Genomic DNA, 23,917 nt, shown 5'->3' with positions numbered 1-23,917 from the left:
GGTTTAAAAGCAAACATACCTCACCCTCCTCCTTGCCTGGATCATGGACCTTGGGCTCACGCATCTTGCAGTGAGGACTGGACCAGTCCCGACAGGCGCTGGGGCACTGGCCGCTACTCAGGTACCAGCCCAGGACTGGAGACCGTGGGGTGGAGTCTTGTCCTGCCCATTGCAATGTTCATACCTTCTGAAAAAGAAAAGAAAATTAAAAGTCAGCTCCATTTTTTCTTGTGGAATCTCTGTAGTCTGTCAACACCACTCCCCCCAAAACCAAAAATCAAACACATCTTTAAATTTTATTTAACATATTCTCGAGTTTTCTATTTAAACGTTTTTTTTTTAATGCCCTGTTTCTGTTTTTAGTGAAGGAAGCAAGCCCATTTAGAAATCTGTTTTAAATAAACAGGGATTTTGATTGCTCTGAGCTCTTAATCAAGAGTGAAAGCATAAAGGTTAATGATTGCCAAGGGAACCATTGTAAGCAAATTCCAGTTGGCTCAAGAACCAGCTAAAAAAGAAAAATCTTCAAGTGGGGTAGGAGAGGGAGACACGCCCAGTCCCTTGCAGAAAGGAAATTAAGAAAACAGTTTCTCCCCTTCCTTCCCCGCTTCTCCTCCCCTCCCCTCCTTTCTCAACCACGTGCAACACGGGAACACCAGCATGAGTGAAATACAGAACCTGCCCTCAATTTGCTCACCGACTACTAGAGAACACACAGAAAGAGAGACATGATTGTCATGTACGAGGCTCACAGCGCATATTTTGTTGAGTGAATGAATGAGAAAGTAAATGAAGGAATAGAAGTAAACCAGCAGACAGATGTGCAAGGTGGACGTTTTAACCCTGAGAGAGGAGCAATCATTAACATTTTTTTTTTACTCTGGGGATTTCTAGAATCTCAGAATTGGAAGGAAATTTGGTAGATATTCTATTTGATTTTTTTGCCCAGTACATGAATCTAGAACCTGCTGAGGGTCAGAGGATGGGCATCAGCTTCCCCACCGACGAGAAGATGACAAGGAACCCCTCGTGTAGATTCGGTGGTGCCCGTAGCTGAAGGGTTGAAGGGCAGAACCTCTTGGAGGGCTCAGATGCTCTCCATGGGTTTCCCTTCCACCACCACCCCGACATCCAGAGTTCTATTTCTAGCCTATTTTACGCCAGGAGCTGACTTTGATCTAAGAGCCTAAAGTGTATTAAACTATTATACCCGCCTTCCTTTCTGCCTAGAGGAGAAGCTGTACGTGGCACCTGGCGGCACTTGCTCTGATTTTCTCTGAGGCAGTCCCATTTGCCCTAGCAGGGAAGCTCAAATTACTTGGGCCAGGGAAGGGAGGGATTGTGTAGCTACAGGTCTCTCCAATGAAGAGTGAAATTTGTTTTCTGGTCTTTCATATTCCTGTCTTTGTTTTCAGGTTTATTATCTCCTCTGATATATCCATTCTGCTCATAAGCCCATTGGAAGAATTCTTCATCTCTGATACTGTGATTTTCACTTCCAGCATTTCCATTGGCTCTTTTTTATAGTTCCCATCTCACGGATGAAATTCTTCATCTGTTCATGCATGTTTTTTCCATTAGGTTCTTTTAAAAAAAAAAATAGGCAGTCTCTCTCTACAGGTTACATTCTTTTTTTAAAAAAAATTATTATTTATTTTTTGGCTGCGTTGGGTCTTCTTTGCTGTGCGTGGGCTTCTCTAGTTGCGGCGAGCGGGGGCTACTCTTTGTTGCGGTGCGCGGGCTTCTCATTGAGGTGGCTTCTCTTGTTGTGGAGCACAGGCTCTAGGTGCGTGGGCTTCAGTAGTTGCAGCACTCGGACTCAGTAGTTGCAGTGCATGGGCTCAGTAGTTGTGGCTCGTGGGCTCTAGAGCACAGGCTCAGTAGTTGTGGTGCATGGGCTTAGTCGCTCCGTGGCATGTGGGATCTTCCCGGACCTGGGATCAAACCCGTGTCCCCTGCACTGGCAGGCTGATTCTTAACCACTGCACCACCAGGGAAGTCCCTCCATTAGATTCTTTAAAATATTTATTACAGGTACTTGAACGTCTCTGTTAGATAATCCCAACACCTGATCTCTGAGTCTGTTTCTATTGACTATTTTTTCTTTTGGTGATAGGTCATATTTTTCTTTCTTTTCCATGTGTCTTGTAATTTTTATTAATGCTGGACCTTGTGAGTAATGCTGGACAGTAGAGACAGATGCATAATTTATGCCCAGAGAAGAGCATGCCTTTTCCTCTGCCAGGCCATTAAAGTGGGACTTTTAGTCCATCTCGTCTGTAGTTATGGTAGGTCTGGGCTTTGTTGCTGCTTTAGTTACATTCATTGCACCATAGCATGGTCCTTTTCAAGAGTTTGTTTTAATACATAAACTAAATTTCACAGGTCCTTCTGATGTTATTTTTTTTAATCCCCAGAAAATTAATTACAATATTTCCTGGTGGCTGATGACCCTCACCCCCCATTCACTCATTCAATAGGCAAGACAGAATTACAACAAAAGATTAATGTGCTTGATGTCTATCCTCTCCCATCCCCGCCTTGCATATGGTAAAGAAGCTAGTGGGAAATGAATGGTCAGCAGAAAGGAGAGAAAAAAATCTAATGTCCTGGCTGATCGGTCATTGAATAACTGGAAGTGGGGCAGTCTGGCTGGGGAGATAAGACACGAATTAACCCCTGAGAAGATAGCTAAAACACGAGGCATTGTGAAGCAGGGCAGGCTTAAAAGTTTGGGGATACATTCCAATTAAAAAAGCGTTCTCCGTGGATCTCTACTGTGCCGGATGCTCTGCTGTAGGTGCTGAGGATACAGGGGGAGAGGTCGCGTGGTTGAGAGTCGGTGGGGAAGGTGTCACAATGGCCATTTGAGACTTTAAGTCCATTTGAAAATTGGACTGGAAGGGACTCCGAAAATCATTTAGCCCAAGGATTTCTAACTGGTTGGAATTGCCTATGTAGACGTGAAAATTCCAGCTCACTGGGGCGCAAATCTGGAGATTCTGATTCAGCAGGTCTGGCTGTGGTCCAGGAATCTGTATTTTTAAGAGTGTCCCAGATGATTCTGGAACACAGAACCACTGAACCAAACTCCTCACTTTACAAAACAAGCCAGAGATAAGGGGACTGATCTGCCACCGTCACACAGCTTGGATGGTGGCAAAGCCAGAGCGCAAACCACATAACGACAGCAACAATTGTGTATCAAGGGCTTTCTATGGGCCAGGCACTGTCTTATGTACTTTACATAAATTATCACGTTTATTCCTCTTAACAACTCTATAGAGTAACTATCATGATCGTCATCTCCATTTTAAAGAAGAAACCAACTCTTTGGGAGGTTAAATTCCTGCCTAGAGTTGCACAGGCAGAGCCCAGCAGAGCCCAGATTTGAAGCCCAAAGCCCAGGACTTTAACTATTTACCCACACAGACTCTTAGCTATCTGCCTAACTTTTTCACTGAACCTTAACTTAAAGCAGGGCCGGGAGAGAGAAAGAGCAGGTACGTGGCTGCAGGCCTCTTGAGAAGGGGTTTTAAACAAAGGCGGTGTGTTTTGGTGTGCATGTTCTATCTGGGTGAGCATGGACAGCTATTTCCAGATTCTAGAAGGAGGTCTTCTCTGAAGCATGTGCTGTTGACACACTTCCCCAAACATAGGTAGGTTCAGTTGGGACTTTGGCAAAAGCCTCGTGTATATAATGGGATCTGACTGGCATCTTATCCTCAAGCCAGAATTTCACAAGTGCTCACCCTCTGGGAGATGGTTATTTTCTCGGCCTCCTCTCCCCGAGGAAGGTCTTTGTGTGCCCTTGAAAAGAATCTGAGTAAAAGGAGCACAGCTTTCCCTGATCATTCACACCTCCCTCCTCCCACCCCCCTCTCCTAAACACGTGCAGGCTCATGAGTTCCCTAAGGTACCATTTGTTTGGTGAACATTTAACAAAAAATTAATCCTGTAAGATTTTAGAGAAAAGTGTCTCTACCGCAGTGTATTTCTAAACCCCTCTGAATAAACGGACAAGTGAGATTTCAGCTGGCCAGTAACTAAAGACTCCGCTCAGGCACGCTCTGAGCTGTGGGGAGAGCAAATGGCTTTCCTGGTTGCTCTCACGACTGAGTCAGTGCAGCTGAAGGATTAGGACCCAAGCCGGGTTTGAGCCCCAGCTCCACGGTTTCCCTGCTGTGGGATATTGGGCCAGATACTGCCTGTGAGCCGGATGCCAGCTTCTGCAAGCCCCTGTTTTCTCACCTGTCGTATGGAGGTATCCTCACGGGGTTGCTGGGGAGATTCAGTGAAGGGTCTGGCCAGGGCTAGGTGATCAATCAATGATTACCATCATTTAAGGGTGATCTTGGACCACCAGACCTGCATTCATTTACTCTCCAACCCTGCATCCTGAATACGTCCCCTGCTTAAAGCATCTTGTGAACAGCCCCAAGGGGCCAAGGAGCACTGTGGGGGTGCTTTGTGCCCCAACGGGGGATATATCTTATGAGATGGATCTTTAGTGAGAACATCACGGCGTGTGAGAAAGTCAAGGCCTCTCCTGGACCACCCCTGCCCCTCATTTTTTCAGTTGGGAAAATGGAGATTCAGAGAGGTTAGGAAATTTGCACAAGGGCCTGGCCAGTCAGTGGTGGTGCTGGCATTCAAACTGCAGCCTGTTGCACTGAAAGCCCATGTTTCTTTCTGCTGCTTGAGAGGTTCAGCTGGCGGGGATGGGAGGAGGGAAAGAGATGGGCCTTGTCGGTGTGGAGAACGAATGGAACAAAGGCTCCGGGGTAGAAATGTGGACGGCAGAGGAGAGAGTTCGTAGGAGACTCTGAGGCTCAGAGAGGGGGCAGGAGAGCAGGTACAGGAGAATCAGGAATTTGGGTTCTAGTCCTGACCCTGTGGGAGTCTGGCTGTGTGACCTTGGAGAAGTTTCTCAGCCTCTCTGAGCTTTACTTTTCCTAACCCTAAAGTGGGACCTGTACAAACGAGATGGTGTGAATGAGCGTCTGGCACATTGCAAAGCTCTCCACCAGGCAAGCAACTCTCCTGTCCTCAGGCAGGGGAACACAAGCTGCCCCCCACCCTCTAGGACTCAGGAGGGTCTGGAGACTTCTGGGGGTCCCGCTGCCAGCCCTCACTCCTTGCTCTGTTCCCACAGGGTGGGAGAATGTCTATGGCTTTGACATGACGTGCATCCGGGACGTTGCCATGAAGGAGCCCCTGGTGGACATCGTGGACCCAAAGCAAGTGGTGACCAATGCCTGTTTAATAAAGGTCTGCAGACGCGTCTTGCTCGGGCCTGGGTGTGCGGGGACCTTGCTATGCCACCTGGATGCTTGGGCCTAGAGTAAAGCCCACGCCAGCTCCTGCAGGGCCCCAAGCTGTGAGGCAAGGTCACCTTGGCCAGAGCCTCTGGCAGCCCATGGTGACCCGTCAAAGCCGGCACTGTCACTGAGCAGAGCTGGGGCGAGAGAGCCACTGGACTCCACGTGGCACAGGTGGGGGGTGGTCGGTGCGTGTCGCTTGGTGCTGTGAGGTGGGGAGGGGTGTCGGGTGGGCTTGGAGGAGCATCAGAGGGAGGACATCCTGGAGGCTCAGGTCGGGGGAAGCCCCTCCATTCCGAGGGGGCCGGCCTCTTAGGCACGAAGTCCCACACCTCAATCCGCTGTGTAAGCAGCCTCACGCCCGCCCCTCTAAGCACACCTCTGACCCGGCCGCGCGAGGCTCCCCTCCTCCTGAGTGCCCTTGTTGGTACGGGCCCTCACGGCTTGTCCTCCGAGGCTTTCTTCAGCGCAGACGGAGAACAGCTTGCCGGCATCCTCGGCAGACCAGTCCTTACCCAGTGCATTCTTATCGCTAAACATCCAGACGTGCCGAACTTGCCAGGGTACAGATCAAAGCCCCCCGAGACCTCCCCTCCCTTCCAGCCCCACACTCCTCCTAGAGGCACCGCTGTCCACAGGAGGAGCTGATCTGTCCAACCCTTTTTCTAAGTATCTGCATTTACGTATGCTAATTTATCTTCATTTACATATGCTAATCTATCCTGTCCAACGATGGAAAACTCTTGGTATTTCACTGCTTTTTTTAAAGTCTAGAAAGACATCAGTCTCATAGGCTTCAAGTTAATGTCTTTATCGAAGAATCTGGGTTCACTGTGTCAGTTGTCATCAGCCCTCCCAGCCCTCATCTTGCTGAACCACACCTGCCTGCCCTGGTCCTGTGCACATCACTGCTTTTTCGGGAACGCTGGGGGGACGCGACGGGGAAGAGCCCAGGGGTGAGGGGAGGTTTCTGCAGGACTGATGCAAACGGCTGCTTTGTCCAGGTGAGAACGGTCCCTCGTCCCTGGTCACAGTCTTCCTGAGAAGAAACGCAAGCCTTGTCACCGTGGCATTTAAAAGGGACCTCAGAGGACAGATAAAACTAGATGTACCTCGTACAGGTCCCATCAGATAGACACCACCTCCCTTTTGGAACATCCTGCCTGAGGATTCTGGCTCCAAGTCTAAGCCTTGGCCTCGCACCGAAGGGTTTTGCTGCTTCTTAACTCGGCCCTTTCTGAGTCCAGGCAGGGTTGATGAGGAGCAAACGTCCTTTTATTTCTTCCCACCAGCCCCTCTGTCCCCGAAGCCTCTCTCTCTGGCTTCCCAAACAAGATCCAGTAAAGTACACCCCAAATAACTCACCCATAGTGCAAAACATTGCTGCCAATATTGTAGTATGAGTAGAAATCTCCTGGTGCAGCTGACTGCCAAAATGACGCATGGCAGCTGTATGGAACCGATGATGGGCGTCTGCCCATGGTGGCGTGGGGATAAGATTCCTTCAATGTGCTTGGGCCCTGGGTCGCTCTCTGCTCCTGCCCTGCAGGTGTGGCCACGGCACTTGTGCACGTCCATGGCTGGTCCCAGACTGGCCTGCTCTGTCCCCCCCTCCTTCCTCTCCCCCTCCAGCCAGGAACAGGCAAGGGTCTCTCCTTGGTTACACCTGAGTGCAGCCTGGGACTGTGGGTATGGGGGGGCTGGAGCTCTGGGCCCTTCATGCCTGTCACCTTTCTTCCTGAGCTCTGAGAAGGGCAAGGACGGCTGTGTTTGCTTCTGCCACCAGGAGAGCCGTCCGTCAGCTCTCGCTAATGTGCTCAGCACCATCTTCCTGGGGAAAACACTTGCCCTTCTTCACACACTTAATTGCTATTTTCATCGCTATTAACGTTGTGGCTTGTGACACTTTATTATAATTAAGACTCTGTTTTGACCAGACTTCTGCTCTGAGACATCCATTTGTAACATGATGTAGCGATGGGGACAGCATCGGCCAGGGCTCCTCTGAGTCACCGATGCCTGCGGAGCCCTGGCGCCTGGTGGGGCGGCCTGAGGCCGAGCCAGGGGTCTCGCTGGGGTCTCAGAGAGGCTGCAGCGGCTGCTGAAAGAGAAAGCCTTCTGGCAAAGGGATCAGGGCTCTGGGGGCCAGGATAATGCGTCTGCCTCTGGACACTTTGGGCCTGAGAGGAGGGAGGGCCCTGACCAGAGGCCTCTGTGTCTCTGAGGCCCCGCCACAGCCGACTCACCCACACAGGCTGCCTGTCCCCACCCCAGAGACCAGCAGTCTCCTCCCTCGCGCCCATTCTAACGCAGATCGTACTTCCAGCCTGGACGGTTTTTGTTCCTTCAGAGGCCCCTATTAAGATGCAAATGTCCGTAGGACCTAGAGAACGCTGTCAGGGCATTGGGGGCTGACATTGGTATCTGAGACCCTATAGAGACGGAGTCCCTGATAGAGGGGGTGTTTCTGTGTGTGTGTGCGCGTGTGCAGGCGTACCATTGCTCTGTGCACGCTGAGAGTGGTGAAGAAGTGAGCAGAGGACAGAGGAGAAAGGAACCAGGTCCAGATGAGTCACGGGGTCTACTTCCCAGGTCCCTCTCTGAGTCCAGGCCAAGAGGCTTGGATATTTTTAAGTAAACCACAGAAAGTCGTGGAAGGCTTTAGATCCAGGGAGTGGCATAGTGTGAATGCGTCTCAGAGAGATTAGTTGGTTGGTCTGAAGGAGAGGCCTGGGGAGGGGATGGGAAGGAGAGTCCTCAGGCAGGGAGACAGTTTTAGGAGAAGAGTGATGGGTGTCAGGGGTTACATCGCTCGCTGAGGGCGCACAGACCATAACGTCCAGACCCCGCGTCTAAAGGGTTCCAGTCTAATGGTGGGGACAGGGGCAGAGGTGGTGAGACCCCTGAGATGAGCCAGAAGCAGGGTGGAAAGACCAGGCGAGGCCCATGGCAGAGGGCGCCCGAGAGAAAGGGACAGGGACCTTGGAAGGAGCCTGGAGCCTGGCGGGCTGGCCCCAGTGGAGAAGGAGAGGAAACGTCAGTGAGTGTAGACAGCGTGAGCCCAGCCCAGTGGACCCTGCCGAAGCCCTTAACAAAATCACAGTTAAGCACAGCTGCTGTAAGAGTTTTGGGGCTGGAGGGACCTGCAGACACGTGGCCGAGAGGGATGGCAAACGTCATAAGCTGACAGGTACTGGGGCTAAAAAGATTTCCCCAACAGGGGCAATGGCCCAAACTAACAGGGTGACATGTAATGAAGGACCCTCCCCCCTGCACTCGGGTCCCAGAAAAAAGGATATGCGAGGGATGTTGTGGGGAGGGGCTTGGCCAGGGGGAGCCGGCAGAGTGCGCTTTGAGGTCAGAGGCTGCTAGAAGTGGGTCCCAAACCAGGAGGGTGAAGGCGTCAGACGTCATGACTCAGGAGAGGCAGTTTATGCTGGAGAAGAAAAGGTTTAGGGGACCCACGTGAGCAGGAACGGGCGTTGGCTTGTTCCGTGGGTGGAAGTTACAGAGGCTGGTGTGGGCCCTGCTCGCTAGTTCTGAAGCAGGACCTACTGACTGGAGACATGGGGAAGGATTGGCCGCCTGGAAGGCGGTGAGTGCGTCCTCCCAGGCGGAGTGCAGGAGCCCACGGCGGCCACTACCTGGAGATGCTCCCCGGGGCTCGTGCATTCTCGGGGCAAAAGGAGACTGGCTTTCTAACCCCATCGAATTCTGCATGCCTGACCCGGGCTCACAGGGACCTTTAGTCCTGTTCCCTGTCCTTGGGCTTGCATCTGAAGTGATGTCACCGACTTCGAGGGCTCCCACAGTCCCCTGCACCTGCAGCCCCACCCTCTTCCCAACCGACAGGTCAGAGGATGTCACAGCTGCCAGCCCGCACCGTGACAAGGCTCTGGGCTGGCTGGTTGCCTTCACCTCACCTGCGCCTCTGCCCACTGCCCTCCTGTGGGGACAGGACTTGGCTTTGAAGCCCCCAGGATGCTTTGCATCAGGTTTTCCTTTATTCATCCTAGAAACGTGTAGAGATAAAAGTCTCTGTCTCTTCGCTGCTCTTGTTTCCCCACCCGGAGACCCCTCTCTCCTGGTCATTCCCAACATCTTCCATCATCCGGGTCTCAGGGGCGCCCCCGGGAACCGTTCCAGGCACACAGGTGTCTGTCTGGCCCATACAGAGCTTTCAGGACAGAGGTCTCTGCCATACAGCCCGGCAGTGGGAGGTTCTTCCTTAGAGCTCACTGAAGGCGGTCTGGATGCCTCCCGGGCCTTGGAAGGTTTGCTCGGTCTCGCTGGAGCCGGCCAATGACAGGTCAGCATCCTTCACGCAGAAAGAACAGCACGTTGCAAACCATTGTTCATTACTCCTGCTCCCACGCAAGATTGATTTTCAGCCACTTCCCAGCTGAAACTGTTAGACTTATTATTTCCTTGTGTTGTCCATTCCTAGCTAGAACTGAAAAATTCTCACCTCTTATTTCCCCCTTGTATATTTTTTAACTGTCCGGGCTTGTGATAAATGGTCAGCCGACTTCCCCAGGCTCAGTCTGTGACTGTGCGGGCTCGGTCCTCACCCCTGAGATAATACTCCGTACCTCGCATTGCTGGGAAAGGAGTCGTCAGGTCTGCCGGAATCTGGGAGGGCTTGACAGAGCACACGCTGCTGCTTTGATTCAGTGGGTCTGGGATGCCCTCCCCTCCCCTCCCCACCCCTTGGAACTTGCCCCCCCGGCGATGCTGATGCTGTCCTCCAGGGACCACACCGTGAGAACAGCTAGATGCACCAGTGATGCCGAGGTGGACGGCTCTGAGGATATCTGGGTTGGGTTTACGGCTGCTCTCATTCACCCTCCTCTCCTCTCCCCTCCCCCGCATCAGCACTCATCCTCGGCAGATTTACCTTCCTAATTCTGCTGTCCTCAGGCTCTGACTCAAATCTGTTTGCAGCATTGCCTTAGCGGACCCCACCCTAGAAAGGATGGAGGAGGTCATGGGGATGGGGGGTGGGTGGGCCTGGGAAGTCCCCCCGAGAGCCATGACACCCTGGGGAGTCTGCCATCCATAGTCTCCCCGGGGAATGAAGCTGAGGATGGCCCAGACCCGGTGGAGGCACTAAGGGTCCGCGTTCTCTCTTCTCTGGGCTGCAGGAGGTGGACATCTACACGGTGAAGACGGAGGAACTGTCCTTCACATCCGCCTTCTGCCTGCAGATACAGCGCAATGACTACGTCCACGCCCTGGTCACCTATTTCAATATCGAATTTACCAAGTGCCACAAAAAAATGGGGTTTTCCACAGGTGAGCCTTCCGCTGGCCTTCCAGACCCTCCTGGCCTCGTGCCAAGGCTCTGTGGGACGTGACCTCCCCGGCCTGGACGTGGGGCAAGGGCCGGGGGCATCAGCCAGGGGCCCTCACTCGGCACCTCCTAAGCCTCTCCAGCCCTGGAGGAATCGCACGTCCCCAGGGTTTTGGCTGCCCGAGGAGAAGGTAAAACGCTTGTGGCTGGAGTGGGCAGAGCTGAGAGCAAGTGTCGGGTGGGGAGAGGTAGGCGTGGAGGCCACCTTTCAAATGCACGTTTGTTCACTTAGTGTTTCCCGAGCACCTTCTGTGTGGGTGGAGGATACGGAGGGGAACAAGGTCTCTCTCTGTCCGCTGCCACGCCTCATGACAGGTTCAGCGTCTGCTTCCCTAGGCTGCAACCTGTCTCTACGTCTCCCTCCTGTCTTCCCAGCTTCTGCCCATCTTCATTAAGTCCCTGACGTGCTCCAAACTCCTTCAGAGGTGCCTCATTGCCTGTACCAGATAAGCCCAGATTGCTCCGCCTGGTAAATGGCAGGGGGTTGGTGCCCTGCCCGGCCCCACCCCACTTCCCCAGCCTCATCTCTCAGCACCCCACCCCTTCGCTGCTGCCCACGCAGCCCAGCACGCGCTGGCCCTGCAGCTCTCTGCACCCAGGCGTCTTCAGCCCCTCGGCCGCGGCCTCTGCACGCCCCAACCCCTCGTCCATCCAGGGGGCAGGAGGGTCTTCTGTCAGATTTGTCTCCTTCCCTCCTGTATTTGTCTGCTGGGGCCACTGTAACCAAGTATTCCTCGTGGTTCTGGAGGCCTCTGGAGTCTTCTCCTGAGGCCTCTCTCCTTGGCTTGCCAACGGCCGCCTTCTCGCCGTGTCTTCACATGGTCCTTCCTCTGTCCTCATCCCTGGTGTCTCTGTGAGTGTCCTAATCTCCTTGCTCTACAAGGGCACCAGCCACATTGGATGAGGGCCCACACTAAGGGCCTCGTTTTAACTAAAGACATTCTCTCCAAATACGTTCATATTCTGAGGTCCTGGGGGTCAGGGCTCCAGCACATGAATTCTGGGGGGAGACGATTCAGCCTATGGCAACTCCCCCATCCCTCTCCTCACCTGGCCACCTCCGGCTCAGGCTGCACCTCTCAGCTCAGGTATTATGATCCCCTCCTTCCCTCTAGGGTCAAGGTTAGGCCTCCTTCTCGGGGCTCCCTAACATCCTGTGCTTATGGCTGTCATGGCCACGCTTAAAGTGATACGGGTGCAGTCTAACAAAAAGATAACAAAAGGGTATAAAAAGGGGCATAAAGAGTTAAGGAAAAAGACCTCTCCCCCATCCATCCCAATCCCATGCCTGAGAGGCATATTTGTTAACGATTTATTTCGTAGCCTTCCAAAAAATTTCAGTGGTGCACAAGCAACTACATACCTATATACACTTTTTCTCTTTTTATTTGAAATAATTATAGACTCACAAGAAGTTGCAAAAATAGTACGTAGATTTCTGTGGACCGTAGACCCAGCTGCCTCCGCTGGTGGCATCTTCCATGACAGGAGTACGACATCCAGCTACACTTTTCTTGGAAACACAGGTCGGCTCGCACCATACACACTGCCCTCTGCTCCCTGTGTTTATTTAACCATGTGTCTTGGAGATGCCGTCATAGCCGCACGGAGATATATCCAATCTCTTTTTTTAAACAACTACCCGGGATTCCAATGCAGGCTGTGCCAGTATTCACTGAACATTTCCATCGTTTTCTGCAGACCTGGGTCTCCCCACTGCTGGGCTCACATCTCATTAATCTCTGCCTTCGAAGCTCCTCCCAGCGGGCTGTGGCTCAGAGATTTCTAAACAAGTCTCTGTTCAATGCGTTTATGAAGCTAGGATTCCTGCCCTGAGCATGTGTTCATCCTGACCACTCATGGGAGGTCTTCCTGGGAATTGGGAGCTTGTCGCCGGGGCTGAGTGAGCTTGCACGTGGCGGGGATAGGTGAGTTCTACCAGCATTTGAAGATATGATGATTCACTTCCTGAAGCCATGGTGCCAATGGTCCTCTTTCACGTGGTGACAGTGATCCCACTTGATCATGTTGTTTAATCCTTCGTCTGTGTTGCCCAGTTTTCTGATACCTTGTTTGATGTATTTTACATCTATACAGATGAATGATACTGGGTCTGTAGATTTGTTTTCTTGTGATCTCTCTCTCTCTGACTTTGCCAGCAGAGTAATTCTGAACTCAGAGAATAAGTTGGGGAGTGTTTCCTCCTCCTTTATCTGCTGGAAGAGTTTTTGAAGGATCAGTGATATTTCTTTTTTAAATGCTTGCTGGAATTCCTTAGTGAAGGCACCTGAGCCCGGAATTTTCTTGTGGGAAAGAACGGACAAGAGACTTCACCTAATCCCTCACAGAAGGGCTTTTTCCAGAGTTGGTGTCTCCTGACCATCAAGACCAGGGTCTTCTGGTCTCCATCAGCCAGGCCAGTGCTGGTGCCTCCTGATCGTGGGGAAAACCAGAGGGCCCCGATCCGGGTCACTGTCAGCTGCTACCCTCCCTACGGGAGCAGCAGACGAGCTTATCTTCTCAATGGGTACGCAGGAACAGCCAGCAGGGGGAAGGGGTATTTTACCTGGACCTTGAAGGATGGGTGAGACTCAGCTTTGCAGTGGGGAGGATTGGGGCAGTGAGGGCTGAGGACGAGCCCGCTTGAGGACTGTGCCTGTGACTGGGGGCCAGGGATGGAGCAACGGTGGCTGGCTCTGCTTCCTCCATCCCTGGGTGATGCCTCCCCCAGGGCCCGCCCTGCTGCAGGTGATGGGAAAGTCAGGCGGCAAGGGTACTCTGGAAAGAGTTCTGTGTCTCTAAAGCCTGGGCTCCAGCCCCGTAGCTCCAGGCCACGTTTTTCTTTCCCTGAGATGATCTGTTTCCGGTGGATGACAGTGTGGTTTTGGTCCAGCATGTAGCAGACGTCTTTACCATCTTGGCCATCTTTACCAGCTGGCATGGCTTTGGCAGTGGGCTCTACTCAGACCCTCTGCACTCTGACCAGCAAGGAAAGAATATTTCTTCTTTGTTTTTAAGGACCTCAGGTGCGCAGAATTAGATTAATCCTAATTCGTGGTTCATGACGTACTACCATTGTGGGATCATGCACAGTTCACTTTTGGCTTATTTTTTAATTAATACAAGGGACACCTGTGAACTTGCCACCTAACTCAGTAACTAGATTGTAAATAAAGTGTTATTAAATTAGAATGTAATAGTAACTAGAATGCATTATTAACTAGAAGGTAATAATTCTAATTATAATTAGAATGTAAATACATTAGTTAATATCAAGAGATAAACTATTGTTAATTAGAATGTAAATATTAACCAGAAATACATTATGAATAAATATAATATGATTATGCATATAATTAATAAATGCAAGTAAAGTAATTCAGAGTCACATAATAAATCCCCGTGAGCTCACCATCTAACTCAAGGACTTAAATACTACCAATAGCTTTGCGGCTACCTGGATGGTCCCATCTTATCCCCTCCCGCCACATCGCCTCTAAATGAACATTGTCCTGAATGTTCAGTTCCTTATCCCCTGCTATTTTAAAGAAGTTTTATCACGCGTATGTGTAGGCCTAAACAAGGTATCGTTTGGTCTCAGCTGGCTTTGAACTTCAGGCGAAGTGCAGCCAGCTGTAAGCGGCCCCTCCCCATCGGCCCCCAAGGTTTGCAGCTGCTCCGAGAGACCCACGCGAAAGCACATCACGGATCGTGCAGCTTGAAAACAGTCCCCGTGAATGGCGCTGGTGTCTGCCTGCTGCGGCTCTGGGCAGAAGCCGCTGCAAACGGGCACAAGCACCCAGGGTTCCAGGCGCTGCCGGCACAGCTGCCCCGCCCCTTGGACACAGCCTCGGAGGGCGGGGTAGGGAATGGGAACTGGGCCCCCTGGGGCTACCGTGTAGCGGCTGGAAGGGCAGTACCCAGAGTAGAAGCAGGCCTGCGCTAAGTCCTAGCTTTTCCAGGAAGCCGCAAGGCAGGGCGATCAGGCCGTGGAGGTGGTCTTAAGTGAAATGACATGGTTGGACCTCGACTGCCTGGCAGCCCCTTCCCAGCTTTGCCACCCTGTGACACTGAGCCATTTTCTCAGGTCAGAGAAGCTTCCTCATGCATAGTCTTTAATTCTCCAAAAAGCCTGTGAAGCCCCCAGGGAACAGAATCACAAATTTACAGCTAGAAAAAGTATTAAATTCCAGAAAGAACTACCAGCCACTTAGCCACTGGGAAGAGAAAGAGGAAGCAGGATTCCACTCGCTCTCCAGAAGCACCAGGAAAACTCTTCCTGTGAGAGGCCCCAGCCATTTGTTCCACAGCCCACTGTGCACCCCACCCCCATCCTCGGTCACAACTCCCACCGGACTTTATGGCCAGCTACCTGAGTGTCTTCTCACTTAGGCTGCAGGATCTCAGGGGGCAGGGCTGTATTGGCTGCTTTTCCCCACATTTAGGACCACATCAGGCACATGGCAGGCATCCTGAGTGGATGTCTGCTGAGTGAATGAATGATTGAATGAATGCATGCATGAGTGAATGTATGAATGAGTGAATGAATGAATGCCTGAATGAGTGAATGCATGTGTGAGTGAATGTATGAATGAGTGAATGAGTGAATGCATGTGTGAGTGAATTATGAATGAGTGAATGAATGAATGCCTGAATGAGTGAATGCATGCGTGAGTGAATGTATGAATGAGTGAATGAATGAATGCCTGAATGAGTGTGTGAAAGTACGGTCATAACAAGGAAGCCTGAAAGCCACTTACACTATCTTGAAGGTTGTAGTTGGGGTAGAGCGGGAGGGAAAGTCTTGTCCACTGACCAGAACTCTGGATGTCGTGGTCCACAGTGATACTGAACGCTCACCCTTGTGCACAGCAACTTTCTGGAGAATCCCTAGAACATTCCAGACCACGACAATGAGGCAGCACCGCTTTACAGGCCAGACCCATAGTTGATGGATAAATGAAATGATATACCACTTTCCACAATGATTAAATAACCACCTAATGCAGTGGCTTAGCAATACCCTAACCTGGGCCTGCTATGTTACAGATAAGGGGACCAGATAATTCATCTTTCAAATGAGGACACTTTGAGAGTGAAAGGGAGAGGAAAACGGTCCTGGGCACAGCAGGAGGCTGGTCACGCTTAGTGTATCCTTTCCCCTTCCCATCACCTATCCTCACAGTCCCTTGGGAGATAAACTTTCTGCAGATGCAGAAAATGAGCCCCAGGGTCACAGTGCAAATGCATGGCAAAGTGGAGACTGGACACTGGGCCTACTGTTGCCTAATTAAATGTCCCTTCCACTGATAACCCATCCAAGAGATGTATTAGATGTAAATGATTGAGTCTGCACAGCAACTGGCTGTGTATCTACAACACCTGGGGGGAGACTTTTACGTCTTAGCAAGCCTGCCCCCATCTCACACCCCAGAATTACTGAATTCAAATCTCTAGACTGGAGTCAGAACATCTGAATTGTCATCAACTTCTCCTGGACACCTTGATGGAGAAACTGCATTGAGAAAACTGCTTTAGCAATGAGTCCATGGACCCATCGTGGAAATGAGATGTTTGGGGAAGTTCTTAACCTGTTGATATTGATGTCAAGGGGAAATATCACTCTCCTCCAACCCAAGGCTGGTGTATTTTGGGGGACCAACATCAGAGGTGGACTTCTGGGCTCGCTGGCTGGCAGAGCTGAGCCAGTGAAGTCTCTGGGAGTCTCACAGGCATCTGATTAGGAGGCAGAAGGAAGCTGCTGGAATCTCCTTGCCTGAAGGTCTTTAAGAACAGGAGAGACACCTGTCTGGGTTGGCGTGGGTGGCAGCGGGGGTGAGAGTGCTGTCAGTCACACGCTGCCATTCTCCACGCACCCCGGAGACGATCTTTTTTTTTTTTTTTTTTTAAGAAATTCACGTTCATTTATTTATTTATTTATGTATGACTGTGTTGCGTCTTCATTTCTGTGCAAGGGCTTTCTCTAGTTGTGGCAAGTGGGGACCACTCTTCATCGCGGTGCGCGGGCCTCTCACCATCGCGGCCTCTCTTGTTGCGGAGCACAGGCTCCAGACGCGCAGGCTCAGTAATTGTGGCTCACGGGCCCAGTTGCTCCGCGGCATGTGGGATCCTCCCAGACCAGGGCTCGAACCCGCGTCCCCTGCATTGGCAGGCAGATTCTCAACCACTGCGCCACCAGGGAAGCCCCGGAGACGATCTTTTGACGATGCGTTTAGATGTCATTGGAAGGGAAGGTGCTGGGAGCAGGTGGGCTTCGCCTGTGGACCGCAGTACGCCTTGGAGACCAGGAAGGCCGGGTGTGTTTGGGGATCCAGGATCCGGGCGGCACAGGCTCTATGTTCATGACCCTCCTTCAAGCCCTTCCAGATCCTCCCCTCCACTAGACCTTGAGTTTGTATCGATTTCCTAAATGCACACATCGAAGGCTACTCGAGTATCCAAACCACTGACATTTGATCAAGCTAGTTCATTGCAAAGGACACAGACAGACAGACTCTTCATCACCATTAAAATAGATCTTGGGGTTTGAACGATCTTGGTCTGACTGGGTATAGGATAAATCCCCAGTCAGGTTTTGTGTGAACTCCTCCGGGCTGGACCGCAGGTGTGCATACGGTCGTGGGACAACCCCAATCCTTCCTGTGATTCAAACTCTGCCTTCTAGTGATTCTCAGGGCCTAGCCTTTTTTCCAAAGCCATCTCTAAGGCCACATATAAGTCTTCCCATGTGACAGCCTTTGAAGTATTTGAAAGGCACTTATTACATCCTCCCTAAGTCTTCCCACCTTTAGCTCTGGTCCTAAGCAAAGAGGGAATCAGTGTTAATGAGTCCTGCATCCTGGTGGAGGGCGGTAAGAGCCTGAAGGGCAAGAGGAACTGACTGTAAGATGGGTTCTTCTACAACCCTTAGGCTCCAAAGCCGCAATGTCACCAAACACCTCTGGGTAACTTGAAGCGTCACAACACGCCCCCTCTGGGGCTTTTTACCGTCGTTCATTTATTCGGTACTCACAGACCTAGAAAGGGTGGTGATGGGCTCTGAGGATAGAGCAGTAAGCAGACCCCGGCCCTCACGGAGATTGCAGTCTTGTGGAGGACACAAACACGTAAAAAGAGACAGAGACGGTTATGCAGGGGCATGACGGCCGCCGTGGTAACATAAGCCCAGGGTGCCCTTAATCCAGCTGGGTCAGGCAAGGCTTGCCCAAGGATGTGACCTTGAAGAATGAGGAAGGGAGAGGCTGGTGATGAGGGAGGGAAGAGTGTCCCAAGGACGGCTGCTGCTGAGGAAGGGGGTCCATAAGACAGGACCCCTCATCTAGTTGTAGAATTTGTAGTGTGCCCAGAGGGATGGATGGGATTTCATGGCAAATACAGGGGAGGGGAGGTGCAAGCCTCAGTGTGGCTTTGGATCATGCATGAGGTGTGGGTCCGTGGAATGAGAATCATCCCCAATTTCTATTCATCCAGGTAGGAAGGCACGGCTGAAACCCCAGGGCAGGCCTGGGCCAAGGGAACTAGGATTGGTTTTAGGACAGAGAGGCAGGCAGGGAAAGCTATTTGTAGGATTGGGGTATCTGGAATTGGCGAAACTGGCTTAGCCGTGGAGTTGGCATGGACGGTGTCATTTAAGGGGACACAGGATGCACCACCCTCCAAATCTCTCCCCTACAATGTCTGAAAGTCTTCACTCTGTTGAACTAATGAAAAACAGTGGCACTGTGAGATGCGTGTGTTAATGTCGCCCCTTGTATGACTCTGTAATATCAGCTTGTTTCTCTTCTGGTCCCCAGCGAAGACCCGCAGTCCCGAGGTGGGGGGGCTTGACCCCAGGAGGAGTCCCTGGGCTGAGCGGGGCGTCCTGCGGGCTTGGAGCAGGCGCAGGGGCTGGGTGCCTGACCCAGCGAGAGTGCTAGCTGGGGAGTTCAGCAGCGTCCGGGCGGGGTCCCGGCCCCTCTGGAGACATCTCCTCTAACTCCTCCTTCTTGTCATCCTTCAGCCCCTGACGCCCCCTACACCCACTGGAAGCAGACTGTCTTCTACTTGGAAGACTACCTCACTGTCCGGAGGGGGGAGGAGATCTACGGGACCATATCCATGAAGCCAAATGCCAAAAACGTGGTGAGTGCTGAGGCAGCCTCTGTGAGGCCGGGGTCAGAGAGGAGGAGGGACCCCGGGGCCTGGCTTCCCGGGAGCTGCCAGGACCCGCTCACTCACCCGGGTGCCTGGCTGCCGTGGGCACAACCAGAAAAGTTACAGGGGAAGCGGTAGGAAGGCGGGTTTGGATGGGATGGCCTCCTGCAAGGACTCCCACCTGGACCCCTTAAGACTGGGGAACTGGAGCCTTTCTGCAGGGCACCCTGGGGACCCTCCCAGCCGTGAGGACAGCTTCCCGCCCTTGGTGGGAGGTGTTTTGAGAACAGAGGCTGTGGCCGTGGACTTTGCCTCATTTAGGACCAGCTGAGCCAGGAAAAAACAGTGTGTGGTGGCTTGGAAGACCAGGTTCGCACTCCTCAGGCCGGCCTGGGGGGCTGGGGGCCGTGTGAGTCTTTCTGAGCCCCCTGGGGTGAGGGCACGTGCCGGGCAGGCGCCGAGGGTGGGAGACTCAACCGCCCCACTTCTCCCGGGATGAAACCAGAGGGAACATCTGTGTATTCTAACAGGAAGCACTTAGGTTAGAAATCAAAGGCCTTCCCGTGAGGGTGACGAGGCACGGGAAGAGGCTCCCGAGGACTGCTGGTGGGGAGGGGCGTCCTGAGCTGGAAAACCCTAGCGGCGCAGAGGCGCCCGGCCCTCTGCCTGCGGGGAGGGGGGCGGTCCCCGCCTCCTTCCGCGCTGATGCCCTGGCTCCTCCTTCCTTGCAGCGAGACCTCGATTTCACAGTAGACTTGGATTTTAAGGGACAGCTGTGCGAAACATCTGTATCTAATTACTACAAAATGCGTTAGCACACGTGGGAGGCTGCAGAGAGCGAGCGAGCACGGAAACTCACCTCCATCTGAGGCGCCGCCACAAGGGACCCTGTTTGCAGGACTACACGCTCCAAACCGGAGTCTGACACTCTGCCCTTGAGATTGGTGAACTCAGCCGGCCTCCTGAGGGCCCTGCCACTGGACAGAGGGCCTCCAGCTCCTCGGCTCTGCTCTGGGGGCCCTTCTCAGAGGCTCTGTCGTCCCGACAGAGAGCCACGGCCAGCACGGCAGCCGGGCCCCGATGGAGGAGTCCACGCGTGTCCCCATCGTCCTCCTTAACCGTGACTCTCGGACCTTCAAGTTTTGCATGCTGCAGGCATCTAGGACAGATCGCTTCACTAGACCCTGGAGACTAGCGTCTTTGATAGCATAAGGCAGACTCCGTGCGTGCGGCGGTGCGCGTGCGCATGCGCGGGCAGCATACCTATTAGTTCCTTTACCCGGCACGCTGGTATGTGCTTGCAGATACAGCCAAGCGGCAACGTCTGTGTTCATCCAGGGCTGTGTGCGTGTGTGCGTGCGCGTGTGTGCGTAGAATATATATTACTCTCAGAGGAGATTCTGTTGCTTTCGAATAGGAATCTGTTTTGTGATTAGTTCTCCCCCTTCCCCGCCCCTTCCCAGCTATGAAATGTCCTCTGTACTAGCTCCGGTCTCCTTTTGACCGGACTGTGACTCCGAACCCTGGACACAGGACCATGCACTCCGTGGGCGCCCAATAAATGCACATGAGAGCGAAGCGATGGGGCGGCTGTGTTCTCGGCGCTCTGGGCAGGGGGGCGGGAGGAGGTCAGAGGCCACAGTGGAACAGAAGATCCAATCGTGCTGCTCGCAAAAGGAAGGTAGCTCCTTGGTAAAGGGAGCCTTAAAGCTAGGACCAGTCCAAGGGCTTCTCCCCTGTGACCCTCAGGGGTGGGAGGAGAGTCCTGCAGCTGGGGTGGGGGGACATGAGTGAACCTCGAGTGCTCCAGAATGGGAGGCGAGGTGTAGCCTGGAGAGAGGCCAAGGTCGGGGCGGGAGAGGCTGGGAGGGTCCAGAGGAAGCAGGAGATGGTAGCTGAGCTCACGGTCCTGGGCTGCTAGTGTGAGACTAGGGCAGGGTCTGAGGGCAAGGCCGGTGGAGGGACGGTCCAGGGCGTGGTGGTGGACAGTCTCGTTCCTGCTCCCTCACCCCATTACTGGCTGCCTAGGTGGGTGTCTTCCCTGGCCTGCGCCCTCCCCATCAATGGGAGCACCCCCCCGTCTTGAATAGGGCACCCACGGAGCCCAAGTGAAACAACTTGGGTCCTGGAGGTGACATCCTAGGTTCTACGGAAGCTCCCTTCCCCAGAGTGGTTGCTAAATCTCCAGTTCCCAAAACGATTTCTGCCCTGCCACCTCTACCCCTTTAGACTCTGGTCCCATCGTGGAGAGGGCAGAGCCAGATGGGGGCCTGCCGGGTCAGCAGAGGCCTGGGATTCTTCGAAGGCCCAGAATGTTCCCTCCTTGGGAAGGAGCGGAAGGTGTGAGCTACTGCAGGGGCCTCAGGGAGGTGCCTGGTGACCCCTGATGCCGTCCCGGGCTGGAGAGAGCCCTGGGCAGGCAGAGCTGGTCCTCCAGCAGGGGTGCCTCGTCCCATTGTCTGCAGGTCACACACTGTGATTGCATTTGCCATCCGGCTCCGAGGGGCAGGTGTGCCCTGGGCCAGGCAGGGCCTCTGGAGTTCTTCACCCGTCCCCGTTCCCCCCTTGCTGCTCCAGGGCTCAGCCGCGGCAGGAATGAGACCTCTGTGGTCGGGATGATCACGCAATGAAAAGATGGGGCCTCACCCATGCGCAGGGACCAGACCAAGCTGCCTTGAGGATTCAGTTGCCGAGGGGCCTGAGGGCGGCCTCTTTGGTGTGGGAAGGAGCGAGCCAGGCCGGCCCAGGCCGTGGGCGTCCAGGCCCGGCTCTGCCTCCCGTGCTCTGTGGCCCCAGTGAGTGCTCTCCACACTGTGTCCCCGGAGCCCTGGGGCCTGTGGGCCGTACCAGGGTCGGTGGGCAGGGCTCTGGTCCCCCTCCCCAGATTCACCAAAAGAACAATTCTTCCCTTCTCTGTTTTTATATATTACTAAAAATAAAGATAAAACAAAGAAATGAAAAGGAACCGAGACCAAACCAAGGACCTTTGAAAATGGCTCACGCAGGCGACCCTCAGTCCACCTGGCCCTGACGCCCTGAGGTCAGCCATCCCCTGGGGTCTCTCTCTGCTCTTCTCCCCTACCCACCAGCCCTGTGCAGTTTCACCCAAAGGGCTTTCTTCGGCCCCAAAGCAGCCTTTGGGTCTCGGCTGGATGCCCACCTCTTGCCCCAGAACGATATTTCCCCTTGCTTGCACATTTATCTCCTGCCCCATCAGCTCTGGAATATTCTCCCTGGACCTGTCATCACTCAGAAAGGGGACAGGCTCTGTGGGAAGCCATGGAGGCTTGGTCTGGAGTTTACAAGGCGGCTCCTAGCTCTGAGGACGCCCCGCTTGGCAGGCAAAGTGGGTTTCAGTCCCCACTGGCCCCATGGCCCCGTGCCCTTGTGCAGTGTACAAACTGCATAACGGTACACAGAGGCCCTGGGAGGAGCTGTGGGGAGCCCGCAGAGCCGTTGTTTGTTTCCCTCCAGCTGGTGTAAGGCTGTCCTGAGTTTCAGTTCTGAGCCAATCATGCTTTCCTTTAGAGACCTTTTAGGGGGAAACTCCTAGGCTTGGTCCAAGCATGGTAACAGAATCTCTGTAGGATGGAAATGCGAAGTGTTTGGTTTGGTTTGCTTTTTGGTTATTCTTTAGCTTCCAAGACAGGCAGTCTCACCTGTGTCATGTTCCCTGGGAGAGACACTCAGGTGCTGGGAAGACAGAGGGCCCATTTAGAGGCGGTGGATGTAGCTGACAGAGCCCACAACAGGGAGATGCAGAGCAGGCCTCAGCTTGCCTGTAGGTGGGTGTCCTGGGAATGGCAGTGCCCGGGAAAATGACAACCGACTCCAGTGGCAGTGGCCCCTGCCCTTTCATTGCCCTCTGGCATCTGCATACGTGTTGGCTTCCCCGAAGCCCTGGGAGTTGGGCACGGAGGCCCTGCCCACATTGGTAGCTGAGCCTCTGGGCCCCGGGGGGAGGAGGAGTGGGGTCCTGGGGGAGCTGGGCCCCCATCTCCACACCTGCTCACATGTCCTCTGCTGCCCTGCTCAGTCCTCTGCATCTCCGGCCTGGGAGGCCTCTCTTTGTAGCTAGAGACAAACACAGTGCAAATCGTGGAAGGCTTTTGTCCACATGTTTTGGACAAGAAAAATAGAGAAACTTAATAGGGGAGAACAGTGAGTGCATTAAAAGAAGGAAGGGGGTTGAGGAAGAACGGGGGGTCCCCCAGAGGGCACGCGAGGGGAACCCTTTAGTGGGAGTCGGGGAGCCCCTGGATTCTGCCCATCCCTGGGCAGGGAACCCATCCAGCTTTGGAGAATTCCGTCCATGGCCAAATCCCACATGGCCACCAAGAGCCAGCAAGGTTGATGACCTTCCGGGAGCTCGGGGCATTTGGGAGCTGCAGGCGTTCCTGACACCCCTGGGAGCCGGGCGGGGAGGCCCAGCAGTATTTCGGGCCTCTCCAGTCACCAGACGAGGAGCGGCACCGCCACGGCCTCCCCCGGGCCCCGGGTCTTCAGCACCTGCCACCCTGGCTCCTTGCTCTCCTCCTGGGCTGCAGGAGTGACGTCTGGAGGGTGTGGAGCAGCACCTCCACCACGGCCCCCTCCCTCCTGCCCGTGGGAGCGCCGCAGTGGGACTGTCATCTCCCCGGATTCCGTGGGAAATAAGCAGTGTCTGCTCTGAGCACGTTCGGGACGGGATGAGGGCTCAGCTCAACAACAGGGTGCTGCGGAGACCACTTCGCTCGTGAAAACGGTTTTTCCCTGACTCTGCCTCTTTCTTTTTTCCTTCCTTCCTTCCTTGACTGTACCCGACTCAGTACTGACTTTCTCCGTGTCCCTCTCCTCCCTCTCTGGGGAATTTCTCCCTTCCGTCCCACCCCACTTCTCCCCAGGCCTGCAGCCGCAGTGCCCCTTTCGTGGTCTTATTTGGCCTGGATTGTTCATGGGCCCCTCTGCGCTTGCTCTGAGGTCCACTGCAGGCTTGGACTTCCCCGCTGGACCACAAGCTCCAAGGGTAGAGATCTGCCTCTTTCTGCCGGAGTTTCCCCTGGACAGAATGGGGGTGCAGGTGGGAGGAACAAGGCAACAGTGGACCAGC

At 53.6% G+C, this 23,917-nt stretch overlaps 1 protein-coding gene across 1 annotated transcript in view; it reads left to right on the top strand.

Annotated features, from left to right (window-relative positions):
* PRMT8 (protein arginine methyltransferase 8) overlaps window positions 1–20,351 on the top strand; it is an 86,894-nt gene extending 66,543 nt beyond the window's left edge. Inside the window, exons 8-11 of the mRNA XM_057557709.1 lie at window positions 5,156–5,271; window positions 10,466–10,616; window positions 18,695–18,816; window positions 19,560–20,351. Coding sequence (XP_057413692.1) covers window positions 5,156–5,271; window positions 10,466–10,616; window positions 18,695–18,816; window positions 19,560–19,643 — 473 coding nt within the window. The 3' untranslated portion in view covers window positions 19,644–20,351. The remainder of the gene's footprint in view (window positions 1–5,155; window positions 5,272–10,465; window positions 10,617–18,694; window positions 18,817–19,559) is intronic.
* Window positions 20,352–23,917: the final 3,566 nt, after the last annotated feature.

Source organism: Balaenoptera acutorostrata, chromosome 11 (genome assembly GCF_949987535.1).
Source record: "Balaenoptera acutorostrata chromosome 11, mBalAcu1.1, whole genome shotgun sequence".
In the NCBI taxonomy this organism is placed as follows: domain Eukaryota; kingdom Metazoa; phylum Chordata; class Mammalia; order Artiodactyla; family Balaenopteridae; genus Balaenoptera; species Balaenoptera acutorostrata.
The sequence above is the reverse complement of the archived record's forward strand: the minus strand, read 5'-3'. Positions and strand labels throughout refer to the sequence as shown.